This window comes from Grammomys surdaster, unplaced genomic scaffold (assembly GCF_004785775.1).
Source record: "Grammomys surdaster isolate TR1022 unplaced genomic scaffold, NIH_TR_1.0 278, whole genome shotgun sequence".
Lineage (NCBI taxonomy): Eukaryota > Metazoa > Chordata > Mammalia > Rodentia > Muridae > Grammomys > Grammomys surdaster.
In genome coordinates this window covers 410,863-434,651 of record NW_021604719.1, presented here as the reverse complement: position 1 = coordinate 434,651, position 23,789 = coordinate 410,863, and the positions used below count along the sequence as shown (strand labels likewise).

General features: G+C 38.5%; 2 protein-coding genes across 5 annotated transcripts in view; one reads left to right on the top strand and one right to left on the bottom strand.

Annotated features, from left to right (window-relative positions):
• Positions 1-2,831: 2,831 nt before the first annotated feature.
• On the top strand, positions 2,832-4,594 carry Gpr151 (G protein-coupled receptor 151). Its single transcript, XM_028777110.1, has one exon. It carries the CDS (start codon positions 2,881-2,883, stop codon positions 4,135-4,137), a length of 1,257 nt encoding a protein of 418 aa, XP_028632943.1. The 5' UTR covers positions 2,832-2,880; the 3' UTR covers positions 4,138-4,594.
• A 2,444-nt stretch (positions 4,595-7,038) lies between these two features.
• Tcerg1 (transcription elongation regulator 1) overlaps positions 7,039-23,789 on the bottom strand; it is a 65,155-nt gene continuing 48,404 nt past the window's right edge. For 2 of the 4 annotated variants that reach the window (XM_028777148.1, XM_028777149.1), the window contains 8 exons: positions 21,273-21,391; positions 18,488-18,638; positions 14,510-14,674; positions 13,926-14,108; positions 11,537-11,716; positions 10,818-10,901; positions 9,266-9,366; positions 7,039-8,079 (listed from right to left, as the gene is read on the bottom strand). In XM_028777148.1, the coding sequence (XP_028632981.1) occupies positions 7,878-8,079; positions 9,266-9,366; positions 10,818-10,901; positions 11,537-11,716; positions 13,926-14,108; positions 14,510-14,674; positions 18,488-18,638; positions 21,273-21,391 (1,185 nt within the window). In that variant the 3' untranslated portion in view covers positions 7,039-7,877. Of the gene's footprint in view, positions 8,080-8,344; positions 8,439-9,265; positions 9,367-10,817; positions 10,902-10,997; positions 11,717-13,925; positions 14,109-14,509; positions 14,675-18,487; positions 18,639-21,272; positions 21,392-23,789 lie in introns of those variants that run through there. The other 2 variants (XR_003712604.1, XR_003712605.1) reach the window with 2 other exon arrangements.

The following is a 23,789-nucleotide window of genomic DNA, read 5'->3' as shown; positions in this document are numbered from 1 at the left end:
GAGGTCTGCATGGAGTCCTGTTGAATGAAGCCCATGAGAGGAAGCTCGCCTCTCCATACCTATCCCAGACATATACAGATTTGTTATTCTTGTCTATTTGATGATGTAACTCCTTTCAGTTTAAAGGGCTCAGATTTGAAAGGAGGTACTATGAGTAGGGGGAAAGCTAACTAAAGAACTGTGAGAAAAATGTGTTTTTTATTTTAATAAATGTTGTTCAATTTTAAATTCAATGTCAAAAATAACAAGATTTCACTATCTAGCCCAAGCTAACCTTGAACTTGCAGTCCTCCTGCTTCAGACCCCAGAGTGCTAGAATTCCAGGTGTGTGGCACCGCATTGCCCTGGAAGTAGATTCTTTTAACAATTAGATTGACCTCCAAATGCCAGAATTTGTGTAAGAATACAAATACAAAAACAGGACACCTGTGTCCAAGAGCACAGATTTTTCATTATTTTACCACCACTTCACAATTTTCAAGGGTACCTCTCAGCAACATCGAGGTAGGTCACACGGGACCCAGCTGAGAGAATCTGGGGGTGGCAGCTACAAGTTAGGACCTGAACATGAGGTAGAAGCAGACAAGGCCTCTTGTTAAGCCAGAAAAGCCAGGCATCTTGTCTACCAACCTCTCCGCCTTCTAGTACTTCATACGGCTCGTACTTCCTGCTCGTGCTTCATACGGCTTCAGAATAAAATGCACCTCCAGCCTGGGGCTGCTCAGCCATCGAAGAGCATGGAGATCTGATCTTTACCTTATCTCCACTCCAATAACTGTTTTCTTAAAAATAAAAATAAAACAAGGGTGTGGTGGCATACCGCTTTAATCCCAGCACTTGAAATAACCAGCAGAGGGTACAGTTTATCCTGAGACTGATTTACCTAGAATGCTCAAGGCCTAAAGGGCAGTGGCAGGCGGAAACAGGAAGAACTGTCCCGCATGAGTGTGAGTGATGATACGCTTCTGGTGTGGCAGTCAGTGTGGCCAGCTGGTGAGGCACACCTCACCAGGACAGTCAGGGTGAAACAGTGAGACCCTGTTTCAACAACAAGCAAAGAAACAAACAAAACAAAAAAGAAAAACAAAAGTCGAGGTTATTATTCACATTAAATTAACATGTTCTGAATATACAAGCAAAGGTAAATTGGTACATTTAACTGCTCAGAAATCCCAATACAACTTTAGAATATTCTCATTCCCAAAAGAAGGCCCATTGTGCCTTATAGCTCAAAGGATCTTTCCATTACTAGTCCTTAGGACCAAGGCTCACCTCCCATGTAGAAGAGAAAGGAAGAACTCAAGGCCCCGCACCATGGCCAGCTCTCCCAGCCGAGCCACTGTTGAACATCAACTCAGGTTTGGGTTTTTTTTTCTTTTTTTTTTCTTTCTTTCTTTCTTGTTTTCTTTTTCTTTTTTATTGATTATATTTTACATATGTGAGTGTTTGCCTGCAGGTATGACTGTGGCTTCCAGAGTTTTTAATGAGCCCACCTGTTCTGTCTCTGGGGCAAAACCTGCAGAATTAGTACAAGGACCTAGAGGTGTGCCTCACCAGCTGGCCACACTGACTGCCACACCAGAAGCGTATCATTACTCACACTCAAGCGGGACAGTTCTTCCTGCTTTCGCCTGCCACTGCCCTTTAGGCCTTGAGCATTCTAGGTAAATCAGTCTCAGGATAAAATGTACCCTCTGCTGGTTATTCAATTCTCAGGGATACTGGCTTTTCTAATCCCTGTCCGTGTCCACTCTGCCTGAGAAAATTCCATTTCATCTGAGTTGCTCTTCCCCCAACCTTTTTGTTATTGCGTGTTTTGTACTATGTGTGTGTGGGAGGGGGGTGGGGGGAGAAGATGTGTGTCATGGTGCCTGTGGAGGACAGATGACAACTCTAGGCAGTCAATCTCAAGTCATTAGGGCTTGCAAAGCAATAGTTTTTTGTTTGTTTGTTTGTTTGTTTTTTATCAGCTGTGGCACTTGCTGGCTTTTAAATTTTAAGATGGTATTTTCTTTCAAATCTCTTAAATGTCTTCAACACAAAAATTCTGAAAAACAATCTACCATTTGGCCTCATCACCACCATTCACTGAACTCTTAGTAGTATATAAGCCAGTTCAGAATTCCAAAAGTACCTGGAGAAAATTCGTAATAAACTTAAGTCATCCATAATTGGATTTTAAAAATATTCTTCCTCCAACCTTTTCACTATCCAGCTGTGCTTGCTTCCTGGAACTGGTGTGGTAGTGAGGGCTGGGAAGAGGAATGCTCCTGTCTGCAAAGAGAACAGAACGGAGAGCACTGGTTCTTAAAGCATGGTCTCCCAGAGCAGCGGCAGCAGCACCCCATGGGAGCTTAGAGAAGACTCTTGGGCCCCGTCTACACAGACTACATTAAGCTATGAGATCCCAATGCATGTAAAAATGCAAAGAACTTGAATTAACTGTAGTCTACTGAACTAGGCTGGTCTGTACTTGGAAATCCAGAAAAGATTTTAGAAATAACTGATAACGATCCTCCCCTCCCCTGCCTACCCTCACCCCAGGCGACCATCCCTACTGACTTGTTTCTCCTCATTTATCATTTATGGGAATGTGTGATCACTTTATGGGGCTGGTACTTAAGTGTTAGACTTGCTAATGAGCCGTATCAACACACTCCTGCCGCTTGTCATTCTGTGCACTTGCAGGTAGACTGTGTGCAGCAAAAAAGCTCAGCAGCCAATTTCCAAGTCAGCCAACCAGCAAAGGGAGGGTCCAGTGGTGTCTTCAGTGTGGATGACGACAGAGGATTTTTTTTTTTATGCAAAAGAGCCAGAGAATAAGAGACCAACCTAAACAAGAAGCTAACATCTGCAGGGAGGAGCTGGGTGGGAAAGGCAATGCTGGCAACTGTGTTGGCTGACTCCAATTCCAGCAACATGAATGAGTCGTTTGCTCACCTCCACTTTGCAGGAGGCTACCTGCCATCTGACTCCAAGGACTGGAGGACCATCATTCCGTCTCTCTTGATGGCTGTGTGCCTGGTGGGCCTCGTGGGAAACCTATGTGTGATTGGCATTCTCCTTCATGGTGTTTGGAAAAGAAAGCCATCCATGATCCACTCCCTGATTCTGAATCTCAGCCTGGCTGACATCTCTCTCCTGCTCTTTTCTGCCCCTGTCCGAGCTACAGCATACTCCAAAGGTGTTTGGGATCTGGGCTGGTTCGTCTGCAAGTCCTCTGACTGGTTCATCCACGTGTGCATGGCAGCTAAGAGCTTGACATTTGTTGTAGTAGCCAAAGTATGCTTCATGTATGCGAGTGACCCAGCCAAGCAAGTGAGTATCCACTACTGCACCATCTGGTCAGTGCTGGTGGCCATCTGGGTTGTAGCCAGCCTACTTCCCCTGCCAGAATGGTTTTTTAGCACCACCAGACAGCATGCAGGTGTGGAGATGTGCCTCATGGATGTACCAGCTGTGGCAGAAGAATTCATGGCCATGTTCGGTAAGCTCTACCCTCTGCTGGTATTTTGCCTTCCTTTACTTGTGGCTGGCTTTTATTTCTGGCGAGCTTATGACCAATGTAAAAAACGATGTACGAAAACTCAAAATCTGGGAAACCAGATGCGTTCAAAGCAACTCACAGTGACGCTGCTAAGCACTGCAATCACCTCTGCTTTTCTGTGGCTCCCCGAATGGATAGCCTGGCTGTGGGTATGGCATCTGAAGACTGGAGGTCCAATGCCACCACAGGGTTTTATAGCCCTGTCTCAAGTCCTGATGTTTTCCATCTCCACAGCAAACCCTCTCATTTTTCTATTGATGTCTGAAGAGTTCAAGGCAGGCTTGAAAGGCATATGGAAATGGATGATAACCAGAAAGCCTGCAGCTACTTCAGAGGTTGAGGAGGTACCAACTGGAAACACAGAGGCCCTTCCTGGTAAGGCTCCATCTCCAGAGACCCAAACATGCATTCTAGACACAGACAGACGTGGCTCTCCTGACTCCAGCAAAGAGAAAACTGATAAGGTGGTGGTTCCTATCCTCCCTGATGTTGAACAGTTTTGGCACGAGAGGGATGCTGTCCCTTCCACACAAGATAATGATCCAATACCCTGGGAACACGGAGGCCAAGAGACAGAGGGCTGCAATTAACAGGGTTAAGTTTCAAAGAAAAGCAAATTGTCATTATTGTATTTACTTGTACCGCTGCTTGGCAATATTGGTGAAGTAAATGGCTATTAGAAATTACAAAGATTTCTTTCTGTTTTCAAACTATAGAATCTGGTAAGTAGAATGGCATGTAGTAATTATGCTTCAGAATTAATCTCTGTCTAAAGAAATCAACTTAAGTGTTATGTAAAGAAAACTATTTCAAAGTGATTATAGTGCTCAGTGACTCTCCCGAGGGTGTCCCTTAGACACAGCCCTGTCCTGCACTGGCTGCAGTTTATCAGACTGAGCTCATGTACTCTGTTTCTTCCTGAAACTACTACCCTCAATGTACCAGCAAGTTATATTTCACCTAACCATAGCTCAAAATCTCCATCTCCTTTGGCTCTTTAAAACTGTAAATTTCACTTGTAAGTTCTCTTTACTTGCTTAATAAATGTTAATTTACTTGACAAAAAGGTCATATAATTTTCCTGAGTAAAATTTACAAAACAATGAATACTTTCTTCTATTCTGCACTAATTTCAAAGCATAGTTATATGGGGGCCAAGTTTGAGTAAATTCAAGTCTTACCTAACAGTCTAAAAGCTGTTTCGATCTTTAAAAATCCACCTGGATGGGTTCTTTTATTCAACATCTGAGAATACTAGTAACCTAACATGACATTCTATATTGTAATGGAGAACTGCAAACATCCCTTGGCTTCCAAAGTAAGTGTATTCTCCTACAAGCTGAAATGTATTCTCCTTGATCTCTGTTCTCTCAAGATAACTATAAGCGGAAACTAATGATACAGGTAGTAACTATTGGTTAAAGGCAAGCATAAAGGAAAATGCTGGGGGGATGTTCTTGCATCATCAAACTTGAGCCCTCAACTTTAAAATATTACCGGTGTAAAACAATCAAGCATAACAAAGTGTGGAAAAGCACATACATAACAAAGAGAAAAACCAGCAGACAGCTAACACAGGATTTAGGTAAGAACAGAATAATCACAAGAACAATGCAGAGCAAACAGCAATAAATAAAAGCATTTTGAGTTTCTAGATGTGGAAAATCTGATAGCAGAATGCAGCACGCCCAATAAAATGTGACCATGCATTTCTCTCCCCTCTGAACATAAAAGGCATTATATACACTCATGATTAACTGCTTCGTTAATGGTATTCTGGGAATTTCTATTGCTCAGTTAAGAAAAATGCCTCTAACAAAGCAATGGAGAAGATTGGAGACTATTCTGTACAGTACAAAGACCTGCCATTTATAATGTTCAGCATTGTAATTATTTTACTATAAAAGATTGTAGCTTTTTTTTTTTTTCCCCCGAGACAGGGTTTCTCTGTGCAGTCCGGGCTGTCCTGGAACTCACTCAGTAGACCAGGCTGGCCTCAAACACAGAAATCCACCTGCCTCTGACTCCCAAGTGCTGGGATTAAAGGCAGGCGGCACCACTGCCTGGCAATTGTGGCTTTTTTTTTTTTTTTAAGAAGCTGCCTTCTAAGATCTCACATTCAACTAGTTTAGCCCAAGAATCCAAAATAACTGCTTTGTTGAATCCAGTTACATGAGGGGTTGCCACTGAAAATGAAAATCAGAGGAAGCAAGCTTTTGTTTTATATACACAGACAGCAAGTACAGTGTAAGCTTCTAGTATATGACATCTTGTAAAGAAATAAAATCAATGCTTTATTTCTGATTAGACTTAATGCTGCTTGTATCTGGAATTATCATCTCAAAACCATAGCTCAGAACAAGAGGGCTTTATGAGGTGGCCTGATGACAGTGTTTCTCTCAGGTTTCTGGGTAAGCTGCAGATACCGGAACAATGTAACAAATCACTCATTAAGAGCATGTGAGTCCTGATCCCATCCACCTCCTTACAGATCCACAGGGAAAAGTTGACTCACGTCTATGAGCAATCCCACACAGACAACTGGTGTCAAAGCAGGAAAGAGGTCTCAACTTTCTGCACTCTTTTCTACAATGACAGGATGCAGCGAGAGTGCAGACACTACCATGTGGAACTCAGAACAATAAAAGGGAGATCGAAAGCTTCCAATTTTACTTTATAAAAGTAAATTTCTAAGTTGGGGTGGGAGGATACAAATAATGTTTACAACTTTCAACCCTAGTCTGTTCCATTAATACCAATCTTGAACATGTCGTGTAATTTCTATGACACTTAATAGATTTATACTAAGAAGTAGTATGGGTATGAATATTATATGTAACAAATACAGGTCAGCTGGTATCCCTCTTTCTAGGCTCTGTTGCCATCATAACGGGAAGACAACAGGGAAGATAAACTAACATTGGTATCTTCTTACACGCCTTATTTATGTGGCACTTTGTTACAGGCAACCTGTGAGAACAATACAGGATTCATACACACCACCATCCCATGCACTGGGGAGGGGTGTAAAGCCAGAAAGACCTAACTGAGCATCAGAGGTTAAGTTCATGGTGTGACAAATGACAGGTAGAAAGGATGTCCAAAAGGCACAAACCTTTGATATGTTAGAAAGACAGAAATAAGAAAACAAAAGAATTACAATATTCTCTGCTAGGTAACAGGTAGCACTAAAAGACTCTGACTATACACACATATAAACATATACACGGATACAGGCACACAAAAGAAAGGAAGGGAGAATAGGCTTTCTACAAAATTTCTTGTCTTTTATATTAGAAATACAATATTATAGTCAAGTCTTTAAAAACTATATTCTAAGATTTAGTTGTTTCATATATCACATGCTTAAAAAAAACCAATGAACTGAACCAAACAAGCAAGCAAGCAGATAAACAAACAAATAAACAAAAAAAAGGGTCTAAGAGTTTTTAAAAAATATATTGTGTAACAATAATCATTTACAATCCACATATATAAAAGGGTTGGTTTATTGTAGTTCAAATACATAAATTCAACATTCAAACATCTTAAAATTAAACTTTTTAGAAACAAAAGTTCAAACATTCAAACAGGAGTAGTTTACAGGGACACCCAGAAAGGGAGTTTTGTTGTCTAATTGAGAATATTGGTAGAGATCATTCAGTGGAGAATAAAGAATGTTTAAACCAGGATTCCATTCTGGCCAACATGTTAGTTATGAATGTGGTTCATACCTGAGAAGAAATTACTAAATACATCTTCTCCTGGGGTAAGACTTGGCCTATAACTCAAGGGGGAAGAATCAAAGTACGTACGTGAACAAATACAACTAAACTGTTCTTTAGAGACAAAGGATAAACGTATGTCCGTTACAATATTCATAGTCTCTGGAAGAATTCAATTCAGTGTTTTCTCTTTTACCCGCTTAAAAAACAAAATCAAAAACAAACTCCAACTTCAGTTTTCCTGGAGTCTGTGGTATTTCCAAGCTCCTACCACAGATTCTCCTGTCTTGCTGAGTAACACTGCTAGTAAGAACATCACCAAGTCACTGGCTTCCACACCTTATAAAAGGATGATTTTTTGCTTCAAAATTTTAAATTTACTAGAGACAGCCTATATTTGAGTATGTATGTCAGTCATGCCACACAAAGAAAAGCATTAAATATTTTCAAAGTGTTCTGTTCAGAGACTGCCCACAATTGCTTCTCCTTCTGCTCGTCGGGTGGTTCTGCAACAGGTTGACTAACGCACATATATGTAAAACCTGAAAGTCTGGCTCATGCAAGCATTTTCAATTAACAGCGAGCCCGTGGAAGGGTGTTTACAATTATTTTGTTGATCGTCTAGTGGGCTCTGATGCTGTGGGGGGTGGAGGTGGACCTCGGCGATCCAGGTCATCAACATATGCCACGATTAGTTTCCTCCTCTCCTCTGGTACACAGTCCAGTACTAGATACCGCTTGTCATTCTGCAAAATTTTTTCTACATCTTTCAGGTGCTGATCAGATTCTTGGATTAGCTTTTTGGATCTGAAATAAGAAAAAAAGCACAAGAATTACTGACTGCTGTTCGCTCGTCTTTCAGAAATGAGCTGGAAATGTCCATCTAGTTCCTAATTGTGTTTCCACTTTTTTTAAAGAAAAATTTCACTGCAGCAGTCACCTTTGTAAATCGCCTCAGCAAAGACTCCAGGGAGTGAAAGGGCCTCAGAAGCTGAATTACCCTCCCACCCCTACTGGTGGTCCCTCCAGATCAGGGCTGAGGGTGGGTAGGTAAATCTTGCCCGTGCTGTACCTGTTCTGTGGATGAACAGAGGACTTCAGTCTGCGGGGCTGCCAATCCCAGCATCTTTCACAAGCTTTCACTTTCACATCTTTCACTAAATTAACTATAAAAATGTAGAAAGAAGTCTTACTTCACATCTAATTTAAAAGCCCAAGCTGATGCAAAACATTAAGGATCCTGATGAAAAAATCCAAATGACAAAACACCTACGAAGCACACCCTCAACACTAACTATCCTCCCGTGCACACCCTTCCTTCCTTTCTTCCTTCCTTCCTCAAAGTCATCTTCTAAAGGAGGAAATGCTGGCACACGAAGCCTAACTTGTCTCCTGCACAGACTGTAGGCCATGCCAAACTGTTTTCCTGATGAAAGGTTGCTAGTGGTGATGGACTACTGGGTGTGCTACACCAAAACATTCTTTTAAGGGCTCTGATTTTTAATCTTTTTAAAAAATAAGTGTATCCAGCAACTCCTTTCCTGATGGAGGAAAACTATTTTTCTGCCTTAAGAATATGAATTCAGGCATTCATGGTCTAACCCCACTCAGCAGTCTTCAGAGGAGGCAAAGGTAAGGTATAGTGAAGAATTAATTTAAAGTTTCAGTGAATTACAATTCTTAAGTTGAGGGTCCTCAAAAAAAAAAAAAAAAAAAAAAAAAAAAAAAAAAACAGTGAAATAAAAAAAAAAATTTTTTTTAAAAAATGGATGTAAACAAAACAAAATGAGAATTTAAATCTGGGCCCTTTTTTTAAAAAAAAAAAAAAAAAAAGTACTGTGGAATGGCCTGTATCTGCCCTTGAGGAAAGCTGGCATATTCTGACTCCTAAAATCAACACTGTGGACATGTGTGTGAGTGAACAGTATGCTCTGGCCATTAGAGTACAGGCTAGGAGACAGCAGCTGCCAGTGGGGCACCGGACTGCACCTACCTATATGTGATGAATTTGGTCTCTTTCAAAAGTGTCCTGAAGTCAGCTTTGGCAGTGATGTATTTGTCTCTGATGTATTCTTCAAACTCCCTTTGTTTTTTCTGCAGGGATGGGAAAAAAATAAGGTTAAAAGGGAAGCCCACAAACTTTAAAACAACTTCTTTATTAAAGCCGCAAACTGTGAGTTCTGTAATAAAATTCAAACTAGAAAAAGACAAGGCAAGGATATGTCCTTTCTGTAAAACTTACTGTAGCATCTTTAAGGAAAAAGAAAGAATATGAAACATTCTAGCTGAATATGAAAGTTTGCTACATGTACTCCACTGCTCAGTGGTCTATAGGGTCATTTCTTTCAGTCTCCATAATATCCTCAGGAGGGAAGCACAGAGAAACCAGGGATTTCTTATTTCCTATAGAGTATATCTCTTCAAACATAAAGACAGCAATGAGGCATAAGGTTTGGACATACAAAGCAAGTACATACTCACTGAGCATTTAGCTTTCTGGTAAGGAAATGGTAATGGCTATTAAGTACTAGCACACAGACCTTGCTATCAATTCTAGAAGCAATTGGGTAAGAAACTGACAGTGGGTCTCAGCTATCACTCTTTCCCAGTCTTACATATTTTCTAGTCCACACATTAAAAATTCAACTAAGTAGAGTTGACTGAGGTCTAAGAAAGGTCGCTTTATGGGCTTTTCAATGTCGGACCTAGAAATGCCCATCAATGACAAAATAACAAGTAAAAGCCAAATGGATAGAACAGATTATAGTAATCTATTTTTGAGTATCATTCTCTATATCAGATATTAGGTAAATTTGTTTCCTACACAGAAGTCAGAGTACAAGAACTGGACTCTGCTTTTACTATCTCTTTTACTATCTCATGTGTTAAGAGATTCTGCTACTCTAAAGTCTCCTCTCCAAGAACTTAGGACCTCTTACTGTTTTGCCAGAGTGGCTTAATAAGAAGGTGCTTTGATAGCTTAGGACCAATCGCCAGCTGAAATTGACTATAGTTCCATTAAATTGATAAAATCCTTAAACACAAACCCAACTCTTAAAATTCTAAGCTTTAGATTACTACTTCCTTATTATTACAAGGAGCACAATTTTTAAAAATATGTCCTCAGAAGCCAGACATGGTGATGTATGCCTTTAATCCCAGCACTAGAAAGGCAGAGGTAGGTGGATATCTGTGAGTTCAAGGCCACTCTGGTCTACAAATCAAGTTCCAGGATAGCCAGGGGATTTACAGAGAAACCCTGTCTTGAAAAACAAAACAAACAAATAAAATATACTTAAAATCCTGGCTTACATTTCATATACTTTAATGTAATTCACTTAAAATGACCAGTTTCTTGGTTGGTCAAGCCACTAGTGATGATTATGTACCTACGACTATTCATGAACTTCAAAGCATAGTAGTGCACATATGCGTGTACTTAGCACTCTTGTAGGCTAAGGCAGGAAGCTTATTAGAAGGACAACCAACACTACACAGTTTCATGTCTGCCTAAGCTCCATAGGAAATAAGAAAAATCCTCTTACCCTGTCACTGGAGGAGAACTTAATGCACCGAGGATCTTCCTTAATTATTTTTTTCACTTCTTTCCATGTAGATGTTAAGGTAATCTTTGAAAAAACAAGTGAAGAAAGAACATAAATAAATTCCCTTTTATGCAGGGAGTCAAACTGCAGCACATATGGTACGTAATATTACACACTGACCTGCAATCTCTGGTAATGCCCAAGCGTAACTGGACTAGTTAGGGACAGGGAGCAGCTTTAATGCAATTTCTTTTTGCTGGCTTGCCACAAGTTATTTTCATGGCCATACTTTCAAGGTGGCCTAAGACAATCACCTGCAAACCCTGTATTTATATGGGCAAACATCGTAACTTCTGAAGAAACCATCACCAAAAAGAACAAATAAAGAGGAACAAAACCTGGGTAACAAAGCATACAAACTGCCGGATAAGGGGCTATAGCACCACACTGCAAGAGAGGGAGAGGAGGAGAGCCCACTGATAACGCACAGCTAAGGGCATTCACCAAAGAAGCAACTGCAAAAAGAACTAAGTCCTGACTAGGGAGAATAACATGACATGTTTAAACAGGGTAGGGGGGGAATCAGAAGAGAATGTCATAAAACAGAAGAATTCAAATAACAGGTCTAAATAAGACACTAAAAATCATGTTAGTATTTTACATCAAACTATAAATGAAGATTCCAGAGGATGAAAGACAGGGAGACAATGGAGACTCACCGCAGAAGTTTCATCCAGAAGCTGTCTAAAGTGCTCCCTTTTCTTTTTGGTAAGTGCTTCAATATGTTCATTAAAGAGTTTCTCTTTCTCCTCTCTTTCCAATAAGGACCCAGATTCCCAGCGGTGGTCTTTCCGGAGGGTCCTCCTAGTATCAGACCAGGACACATCTGAAGAACGTACCTAAAAATAAAAAAAGGAACCAAGTGGATTTTGCATATTCTACAATAAGAAACTCAACACTGCAGTCACATACAGAAACTAAAAAAATATTTCCTGAAAAATAACTAGATCCTTTCAACTAGACTACATCATAAATAAATCCTATGTTAAAACACAAGGCCACTTTAAGTATAACTTTCAGTAAGTGAGTTTCTTCAGGACACAAGGTCACCATCAGGTTAATCAACAACTAAACAATGGTCATTTCCAATATCTTAAACAAAAGGCTGTGGTAATACCATTTCAGTACAGAAGTCTCCTACAATCTACTTTAGAGCAGAAATCTTCACTACTCAGACTTGGGGAAGCTGACAAGGATGAGCAGTAGATTATCTTCCATCAGTCACAAGCCGTAAGAGGTTTAAACTGTACTCTAAATGCCATGCCATTTAAAAGAAACGTTAATTTTGTCTTCATCTAGCACTAAATATCTCCTCCCCAAATACAACACAACAAACCTTGTTTTGCAAGGTGATTCAATAAGTAAAAGGCTCAAGGACCTGACTATAATCACACAAGAACCCACATGGTAGGAGAAAACAGACTTTTCAAAGTTGTCCTCTACACATACTGCACAGCCCAAGGGCACATACACATTCTTACATAAATAGATGAGTGAATGAAAGAAAGTAATTTTTATAAACTCAATAGACTGGGTATGGAGAATAGAATTCAGTGCAGTAAAAACCAGTCACGATGAGTTATAGTTCCAAAAGTGAGAAGTTGAACATTTTCTTCTATGACAGGAGGTATTATGATATCCACCCTCAGTTCTCCTCATCTAAATGGGGGGGGGGGGGGGGGCAAGGAAGAGTTTAAAATATCTCTAGTTGCTGATGGCTTGATCTTATATATAAAAAAACCCAAAGACTCTACCTAAACACTATTAGAAACAATAACTTTAGTAAGGTTAAAAAGGGCATAAAAATCACCATACAAACATTAGTAAGATTTCAGATGCAATCAAAATGTAAAAAGTATGAGAACAACCTCACAAGCTTGCAACAGTGTCAACACCCCCCCCAATCAAAAGATAGAAGTATACATTTAAGCAAGGAGTAAATTACTTGTATGCTAAAAACTAACAGGAAATGGGAGAAAATAAAAAGACAGAAAGAGAGGAAAGAAGGAAGTATGCAAAAACAGAATTTAACATTTAACAAACATCTAAATAATGTGCTTGTCATTGGAACTACAATTATTTTTTTCAAAGAGCACATCTGTATTTTCCACAGGACAATGTGGTGTTACAGTGCTGCAGGCAACCTCAATGGGGGGACCAGTGTGCACTCTTCAAGACTGACAGCCTGTGTCCATGCACTGGGAAGGTGAGTAGCTGACAGAAGGATGGTTCCATGTTCAACAAAGCAGCACACCAAGGACTGAGGAGAGCAAGGATGGCTTTAGACAAAGTGTACACAGGACTGAATGGTCTTCATCCAAGGCGCTCAACTAGGTATGGTGCTGCACTCTTCAAGGCAAGAGAATTAGCACCTGGGGCCAGCCCAGTCAACAAAGGAAAACAAACGAAGGAATTGATTCCCCTCCCTCCCCCAGACAGGGGTTTCTCTATGTAGTCCTGGCCATCCTGGAACTCACTCTGTAGATGAGGCTGGCCTCGAACTCAGAAATCTGCCTGCCTCTGCCTCCCAAGTGCTGAGATTAAAGGTGTGTGCCACCACTGCCCAACAGGAATTGACTTTTAGAACAAAATAAAAGCAACAAAAGAGTTAAATTTGACTGGCACACAACTGCTGGGTGAGGTGAACCTTCACCTTGTTCAAAATGAGGTTTGCAGTTCCAAAAAACCACTGCAACTGAAATTAAAACAAAGACTTAGGGAAATGTCAGGAAGGAGATTTCAAATTATTGAAAACGTCCAGGATGCAGAGCCCCCCAAACCCCAAAACAGCAGAAAGAAGTGAAAAAAACTTAAGTCTCAAGAGTCATCTCCCGTCAGTACCCTCCAGCCCTGTATCCCACACCACCTCCAGTGTAACAACTGATCGTCACACTGAAAGCCTAACGCAACTGCTTTCAACCTGTGGGGGAGAATCTACTAATACCAAGAACTCAATTTTTTAATACGCTAGAAATAACAAGTTCATTTATAGAACATAGGTAAATAAAACAGACTTCCAAAGTCCAGTACTCAGAAGAAGAAAAGTACCATGTCAGACAGAAGAGCCTTGAAATTCTGGATAGCTTCTTCTCGCTTGTGCTGCTCTCTCTCTCGATCGATTTCTTTAGTCTGCTCAGAACGTGCCTTTTGAACTTCTCTTTCACGTTCTCGAAGGCTTGCCTCAATGCGGGCTTGCCTTTCCAGCTCTTTTTCTTTTTCTGAGTCTAAATTCTGTTAAAAAAAAAAAAAAAAAAGAATTACGTTATCCTCTTTACCAACTTCATTAAGATTCTTTTCACACCTTTAATCTCAGCACTTGGAGGTAGATAAATCTGAGCTCAAGGCCAGTGTGGTCTACACAGAGGATTCCAGGACAGCCAGGGCTACACATAGAATTCCTGCTTTGAAAAACAAAACAAATTTTTTTCCATAAAATATGTCAAAAGTACTCAGTATAATTTTTTCCCAGAACATTTCAAAATACATCTTCCCAATTAACTATGAGACTCATAATTTCATCTTCTTAATCGACTATGAGAAAAATTCTAGCCCTGGCATCAAAGCAACATATACTCTTTAAAAACATTAAGCAGTGTAATATAGGGTATAACACCAGTAAGAGTAGCAGTTACCTTAGCTATTTTCTCTATGTACTGTTTGAAAAGGTCTTCTCTCATTGATGAACTATCCACCGCTTTATATCGTGGGTCACTTTCCACTTTGTCTTTTACTTTGCTCCATCGAGACTGACTATCCAAGTGATGATTAGATAACAGTTCAAAGAAATCGGATTTAATCTAAAACAAGTGAGAACAGGATGATGCACTATGAGAAATACTCCATGTTTTAAATAACAATCGAATAACCTACTGCACTGTAACCAACTGCAGTACATAGAGCACAGTTTTAGGTTGATTACAGCCAGTGAACTCACTCAAACAGAGCTACACACAGTGTTAGCAAGAGCCAGGCTTACGAAATAACAGTAAAATACTCTAATATGAAGATGTATCAATGGCTTATTTTAAAAAACTAGATGAATAATTTTTGTTCATAAAGATTCAGAGAAAAATTCAGAAATCATTGAACACATATAGCAAAGCTTTATGACTTGATGTCAAATGTCTAAAATAAAAGAATAAAAACCTTGCTACAGGGCAGTGGTGGTACACACTTTTAGTTTCAGCACTCAGGAGGCAGAGGCAGAAAGATCTCTTCTGAGTTCCAGGCCACTCAAAGCTACATACAGAAACCCTATTTCAAAAACCAAACTCCCCAAACAAAACAAAGCCCCACTTATATTTGCTTTTATAACACAATATTTATTCCTACCTTCGTAAGAAAAATAATAATTCTGTAATTATAACCATTAGTTTAAAAGAGCATTTTAGTGTCTGTAATTTTTAACTAGTTAAGTATATATGCCTCCATTTATTCTGCTATAAAGTCAGGGAACATGTCTGTCAAGTACTAGCGTCACACTTAGTGTCAAAAGTCCCTGCCTGAGTAATACCAAACCTCCAGTCTAAGAGCAGTCTGTTTAACAGAGAGGAAATGGAGGAGGAGGCACTTATTCCATGTCTCTCCACTGAGTTTTAAATGTTCACCATGCCTTTAATCCCAGCACTTGGGAGGCAGAGGCAGATGGATTTCTGAGTTCAAGACCAGCCTGGTCTACAGAGTGAGTTCCAGGACAGCCAGGGCTATACAGAGAAACTCTGTCTGGGAAAAAAAAAAAAACAGAAACAAACAAACAAAAAAATGTTCACCATCTGAATTATTAGGTTACTGCTAAACCAGAAGATACCCAAAGTCAGTTCAACAAAAGGTTCTAGTCAAGCATCCCTTTACCACTGGGATTAAATATTCTTCCTTGTTGCCTGACCAAGGAATAAGGAATTAGGAATGAAATAAGAATTTAAGATGTATGGCACAGAACTGTGCTTCCTACCTATTCATATCATTATTACTTCCTCTCAGAACTGTACTTTCTCTTCTCAAGACAATAATGTGAGATTATGTTCTTTTTGAAAATCATTTGTAAAGTTCTGAGATAAAGAATTTTAGAAACATTCTGCTTTAAAAACATTTTTAAGAATCAGAGGAGCCAATCAGCTATGGATTTTTCTGTTATTAAACTTGAACTTTAACTTAATTTGGATTAATAAAAAATGCTCAGACACCCAGTTTTTGAAGTATGAAAATATTTAATATAATAGCATATTTTTTCTATTCACCTTGCCAACTTTGTACCTAATAAATATCAGTCCTAGGTGTGTCTGATAACTAGAAGGGAAAATTTACAATAAATAACACGTGTCAAAACAACTTTAAGCCATGAGAATTTATATTAACTTAAAAGTCTCTAAACATGTCAACTATATAGTTAGTCTTTAATGTGTGTGATACATAAACAAGTACTTTAGATAACCTCTTATATTATGACACACGTGCTAAAGCTGCTTAGCACGAAAAGTAGTCAATACCTGAATAAATGGCAAAAAAAATGAAATTTACCATCAGCTAATTTACAGCCCTTCTGTTTTCTATCCTTACCACAGCAAAAATACTTACACTACTTGGCACAAAATTTAAAAGGAAAAAAAAAAAATGCCAATTTTCTAACAGGGTTAACTCCATTGCCTACAGCATCAAATGTGTGGTATGAAGAATGAAGTGTTCACAGTGAGTAAACTGCAGTAAACAAAAGTTTCACTATTGGCTTTTGCAAACAAAATGCATATAAGCAAATCAACCCTAGGAAGGTGTTTTTTTCACCAAATGGAAAGCTGCACAGAGGTGGACAATCACCTCATGCTAATTGCTGCCAGTCTCACCAATAACAAGGTTACAATTATCTTCAATTTTTTTTTTATTTTTTAAGTGTAAGATTAGCAGAAACAATACAGAAAGAGTGGTAACATTTTCATTAATCAAACATTTCACAAAATGTGAACAAGAGATCTATTATATTTAACCCTTATAAACGCTCTCTGGTCTAATAATTTTATATTCTTTTTTAAAAGATTTACTTATTTTATGCATATGAATACACCACCATTGCTCTCTTCAGACACACCAGAAGAAGGCACTAGACCCCATTACAGATGGTTGTGAGCCACCATGTGGTTGCTAGGTATTGAACTCAGGACCTCTGGAAGAGCAGTCAGTGCTCTTAACCACTGAGCCATCTCTCCAGCCCTCGACTTTAGATTCTTTAAAGTAGCTCAGTCTCCTGTCATTTATAAGCCAAAGGATAAAGAGATCGGGAAAAAGTAAGACTAGTAAGTACCAGAACTGCAGGATGCTAAAGCAACAGCTCAAGGAGGAACTCCTCTAAAACCAAGAGTTATGAGTAGCCCTTTAAGACTAAATTAGAAAACTGCAGCCACTTATTATAAAAATAAAATCCTTAAGTTATCTCAAACATGTTTATAAAGTCATAAATAACCCAATTTCTAAGTGCAGTGATACACTCTCAAATGATCATTTACTTGGTTTTCTTTCATCAAGTATGTTATTCTAAACGTCAAAAGTAGGAGATGGAAAGATGGCCTAGCAGTTAAGAGCACTGGTTTCTCTTCCAGAGTTCAATTCCCAGCACTCATGACAGCTCACATTAGTTCCAGAGCTTCTCACACTCTCACACACATACACGCAGGCAAAATACCAATACATATAAAATAAAAACTAAATTATATATTAGAAAAATTTTAAGTCAAAAGCAGCAATTTATGTGATTTTAAATGAGCATATGAAATACGTGGGTTTTTTTTGTTTACATGACTTTTTTTGTATATTTAAGAAGCATAATCATTTTAAGTCACCTGTAAAATAATTCTATAAAAATTTACTTTGAAGCCATCCGATAATCAGAGTTCTGCTATTACTGTCAAAAGCTGTTTCATCTAATACTACTACTGTCTTAATTGAAAGAGGCTTCTTAACAATGAGACTTAGGACTACTTCCCTAACAAGGTTTCTTAATAGAATTTGTAACATTTTAGCTTCCCACAGTAAGTAGCAATTTTGAATGTCAGGAATGATTAGGCTCCAGAAACTGTTTCCCCTATTACAAAGCACAGGAACACTCAGGAGAGTGACTGGTTTGATGGCTCATACACCACTGGTGTCATCTCCCCACTGTTCTGCCTCCACAGTGGTGAGCTCTCTGTTCCTGACACTGGTATCAAATGACATTTCAAATGCATTAATCTTTAATAGCTGACCTTTAATTCTGAGAAGCAATAATTTATATGTAAGATACATTTACTAAAAGATTAGAAACTTACTAATGTCATATTTTTATACAATACAAAGATTAAGAAGTTCTTTGAAATTCAAATGTTACCATCTAAAAAGACTTCTGAAATTTAACACTTTAGTTATCTCAGAGCATCATGCAGTTTTAAAGTCCAGTTCCAAGTTTACAAGGTACCTTATTTATCAGAATTTAAAGCAATTGTATATACTTAAGTTTCTAAAATAAGCATTATGAAGACAGTGATTATAAGTGATTATAAATGTGTATCAACAATTGTGCAAATTACAGGAAAACACACATCCAACTGCTCACACCTACAAACAAGGCTAGAACTCAACCATCTTACCTTCTCACCTCTCGTCTTCGAATCTTCTTTTTCTTTCTTCCTTGCAGCTGCCACAAATTCATTAAACAATGCTTCTCTATCTTTCATCTTTTCAATTGCTTTGAATCTTGAATCTTTAGCATGTTTGGCAGCAAATTCACTAAAAGTAGCTCTGTAAGAAAATGGCCAGCATGCTAACTTTAATTGACTATTTGTTTCTAAAACAAGCATAAAGAAATATACCACTTTCCTATCAAGAATATGCGCCACAGACATATGAGTCCCAAATTCAAACAGTGACCCACAGGAAGGAATAGAAAGAGTGACCGACTGAAAATGTGGCTAGTGACTGTATGCTATCAACCCAGATTAGGGGAATATAAGAAATTACTTTGTAATAAAGGCACACCAGGAATGAAGAATGTGTGTATCTGGAGACTTAATAACTCATCTACTACTCAAGGATGTAGGCACGGCTTGCTTAGAACACAGTGGGAAATCTTATCTGACTATTCTTCACAAACTGGACAAAGGACATATAGGGCAACTTATTTAAAACAGATGACTACAGGTGAAATGACAGTGAGGTACCTGAAATAAGAAAATTCCTGAGGTATACCCTACTGGAATTCATGTACAATATAGTGGCTACAAACTTTCAAGAGTTTGGGCACTAAAAGGGCAGAAAAAAAAAAGTCCTAGAGACAGGAGTCCCCAGAAGACACTGACTGACAGATAATTCCCAGTGGTTCCTAGCACCTACCTCAGATGGCTCTCAACCACCTGTAATTCACTTCCAGAGGAGCAACACCCTTTATGGTCTTTGCAAATGGAAAATGAGGCTTATTTAAATCTCTTTTAAAATAATTTTAATTAGAAAAACTAAAATGCATTATCTCTTGTGTTACAGCAAAGATTGTATTATTTTAAACAGAATTGAAAACCTTGCCTGAACAATTTGTGTGCAACCATAATAAAGTTAAGTTACTGAGAATATATATCCCAGAAAAATGACCATAGTCAGTTATATGTTATTTTGTTCATGATATATCAAGCACTTTGTTTTATAATTTCAAACTAGAAAAATAATGCTTAACAATATTTGTAGTTTAAAATCAAAATTTAAAAGAATTTGAGATATTTATGATACATAAAATATCTAGTATCTTTTACTCTAATAGACTACAATGAACTGGATAGATGGTAGAGAATAGAGAAGTGTATGTTGACCAGAGAAAATATATTTGAAATTTTTGTAGACACATAGATCTATTATTTATTATATGTTTTCATTCTTTCCTACTTGGAAGAACCAACCGTACGTTAGTACTGAGGAGTTTTGTTTTGTTCTTTTTCTATTAGTATTCTCCAAAATAGTTCAATACGTAATACTCGCTCACATTCAAGTTCTTCTTGTTTTCTTCTATTTACTTGATAAAAGTGTTAGTTATGTGTCAGCGTTACATGAAGTCAATGAAGCAACACAGCACACTTCAGACATCTCACCTTTCCCCCATAAAATAACCTGCAGTGTACAGATACAAGCACTTTGACAATTTTATCTGCCCAGAAAACACAATGGAGGGACCCAAAATACAGTAGGATTTAATCAAATCCATAAGAGCACCACTACTGTTGCTTTTAGATTTCTAATTATTCCCAGACCAATGAAGGGTTTGTTTGTTTGGTTTTTGGGTCAGTTTATTTTTTTTGCTATTATTGTACATACATGTGCATGATGTGTGGATGGGTGGGTATAGGTGGAGATCAGAGGAAATCTTTGTGGAATCAGTTCTCTCTTCTATATTATGTGAGTTGTAGGGCTCAAACTCAGGTTGCCAGGCTTGTGCAGTAAGCACCTTTATCTAGTGAGCCACCTTATCAACCACCAATAAGAAGTTTTAGTCAATATCATTTTACTAATCATAATACTAAATGATCTTACTAAATCATTTGAAAATATACTATACACAACATGTCAGCATACAGTTCCTTAGGGTAAAGTCTGTTCTTCCATAGCCTCAATATTCCAGAGAAGCATTAATCTAACCTAGTCACATTCAAATGGTCTCACATACCCCAGAATGTCTCTTGTAAGCCAGTCTTATCTATGACCGATAATGCATGCTCTATGAAAAAGCCCAAGCCTGTTTTGTAGTATGAACTTCTAACCCCCAAATGCTAGACTCTTCAGAGCTACAAATACTCATTAGTTTTCTGTACTTTGTACTAATAAAACATTTCTTTTTATACTGTGGATTTAAACCCATGATTCTCTCCTCTCACTGTGGAATCCCCCATGGAGCTGGATCTGTAGCCCAGTGGTATAATGCCAGCCTAATGTGAAGCTCTCAGGTCTAGTCTTCTTCTTCTTCTTTTTTTTTTTTTTAAATGTCTGTATGTCTTTTTTCCCCCCATCATATAATATATTCTGATCATGGCTTCCACTCTCTACTGGGTTCTAATTTTATTACCTTAAAAATTAAACAGATATATACTTCCACAGCCAGGCATGCAGTACAAGCCTACAGACATAATACTTGGGAAGACCAGCAGTCTGAAACCATCTTAGGCAAAATAGTAAGAGACACTGTCTCAGAAACAAACAAAACAACAACAAAAATTCCCCCAGGTTCTGTCATTCACAGTCACAAGCAAACCATGAACAATTAATTCTTCCTGTCTATACTATTCTGAGCAATAGTGGACTGAGGAAAGCTCCTTTCACAACCACCTCATTTGCTATGTTACTTTACATATAAAAACCAGGTGTAACCTGATTCCCTAAATCACAGTAAACTCATACCTTGGATTAAACTTTGCTTCTTCCATCATTTTTTTGAAATCTTCCTTGGCTTGCATTATTTTGTTTTTCTTTTCCCTGCGTTCTTCCTCTGCTCTGGTCTTGACATACTGATCAAACACCTAACCAAAAAAAAAAAAAAAAAGCAATTAAAAATTACTCAGTCTTTTCAATAGAAAAATTTCAAGACGAAGTCTCCATGTAAACTGTAATAGGAACCGTAAACTTAGTAAATTATCTCCAGCAAGTCTCACTCTAAAGCTTCACCAAAACAGTACACAAGCACACAGCTCTCCACTTAGCCTTCCAACAAAATGGAAAAGAAAAACAAATAAAAGCTCTGTAGTTTGTAATTTTTTTCTCCAATGATATAATATATATTTCAAATTTAGAAACATAAAAGCTAAGCCACAGTCCTCTTGAATTCATTTTAGAAAAGTCAGTAACACAGAACCCATATAATTTAATTCTCCCTCAGTATTTAAATCTATGCTACATTATTTTCCTCTACTTAGTACTGTACAGCTAAGATGATGATTTAACTGAAATGTAAATGTCTGGTCTTTAAAATGTCTATAAAGCTTTATTTGAACAGTCACACCCATTGTTTTACTTATTAACTACAGAGCTTCTATATTCAAATAGCAGATTCAGAGTCACATCTGACAGCATTTGGACCACAAAACCCCACATATCACCTTACCCTTAAGGAGTTTGCTGATCCCCGTTAAAAAAAAGGGCAAAACAAATATCTCATATGACATGATTTCTGAATGTAGCATGCCAGACTAAGTACCTCAGAGGCAGTTCTCTGAACTGTGTGTGTGTGTTGGGGGGGGGGGGGGGGATGGCAGAAGCCTCAATTAGGCTAAATAATCCCTCATAAGGACCTCCAGAGGCTTATCTTCCTGGGTGACCTGTGCATCTATGTACAAGTCTCTAATCATGGAATCGTGGTAGCCTGAACAGGTATCAAGACGCTTTTGGTGCTTTACTCTTCACCATGAGGCAAGAGTCCAAAGGCATTTGACAGAGGCCTACACTACAAAATCAGAGTGCATACCAGAAAACAAAGTTCAAAAAGAAAAAAAAAATACTTAAGCAACTTACAAAACCATGGCTGTAAAAGAAAACCTGAAAAAGAACCTTAGAGACTGCTACGGGAGGAAGTAAAACTGAGTGAACAAGCTGAGTGACAATGGTGAGAAAAAGAGGGTTAAATAATTTTTTTTTTAAATCAAGAGAAAGGAGCAGGAATTTAAGGATGAGGGCAGGGGATTTACATCTAGTTCAGTGGCAGAGCCCCTGCCTGTCCCATGTGAGGCCAAGGTACAAGGAGAAAGACTGGGGATGAATCCAGAATCCAGAATCCAGAAAGGTCTCCAGTGCTCAACCCTAAATGAGACATGGCTCCCAACATGGCTCAGGAAACACTGTAGAAGAGGGGTGCAACTACTGTGAAAGCAGAGGTTGAGGAGTCTATAGAAGCTGGGATTGCCTCAAAAAGGCCCATATAAAATCAACCCAGTATAAAGGCCACAGACGGACTTTAAGTAGCTCCATTAAGATGAAGATTTTTAGCAACTGAAGATCATAATACATAGTATACAAGTATGAAATTCTCAAAAAATAACAATAGTAACAACAAAAGTAATTTTCCACAAGTGAAAGATAGCAGTTTTCATATCTTCTACTGGAATGTATCCTCCTGGAACATCAGATCACAAAGGATTAAAAGAGAATCTTCATAGGTACAATGTCTAGGGGGATTAAAAAAACAAACAAAAACAAGTGACACTATAGCATCAAAAACATCTCTGAATGGAATGTTTAAAACAAAGTAATACTTTCAAAATCCTTAAGAAACAATGCTTAGTTAGCCAAACAAAGAAAGGGACAAACAAGGCTTCCTCTAAATAGTTATCAACACCCATCCTCCACTAAAAAACAACAAAAACCTCCAACAAAAACAACCTCTGAGCCGACACAGTGGAGGGGCCACAACTCTCAAAACAGCCCAAACTGCATGAGGAGATCCTCTCTCAAAACATAAGCACCATAAATGAGTTCAGTCACAACACCTTTGGGCTTCATCTGCAGTACTACTCCAATCAATACTAAGCAAGAACCTTAGTGGGTGAACAGCTGTCACCAACCCTATAAATGACTGAAGATACCTGGAATGACTTCCAGATGAAAGTAAGCAAGCAAGTGAATTCCGAAAGCTCTAAGGGAAATGTTGGAAGTAAAGAAGACAGCAAGGCTATACTCCACCATCAGTGTCCATAAATCCACGCCAGCATGTCTGCATGAGGTAAAAGAAAATGTCTCCTAAAAGTGCCTCTCCAGGACAGTCTAAACACAGATCACCAAAGCCATCCCCTGCCAGAGACAGACAACACTCCTTAAGTCATAGGAAAACTTCCTTTCTCCCACTATCTTCCTAACTCATTCTAGTATTACATGATATAGGAAAGGTCCTGTTTCCTTGAGGCAAGAACAAAAACTGATTGCCTTCCT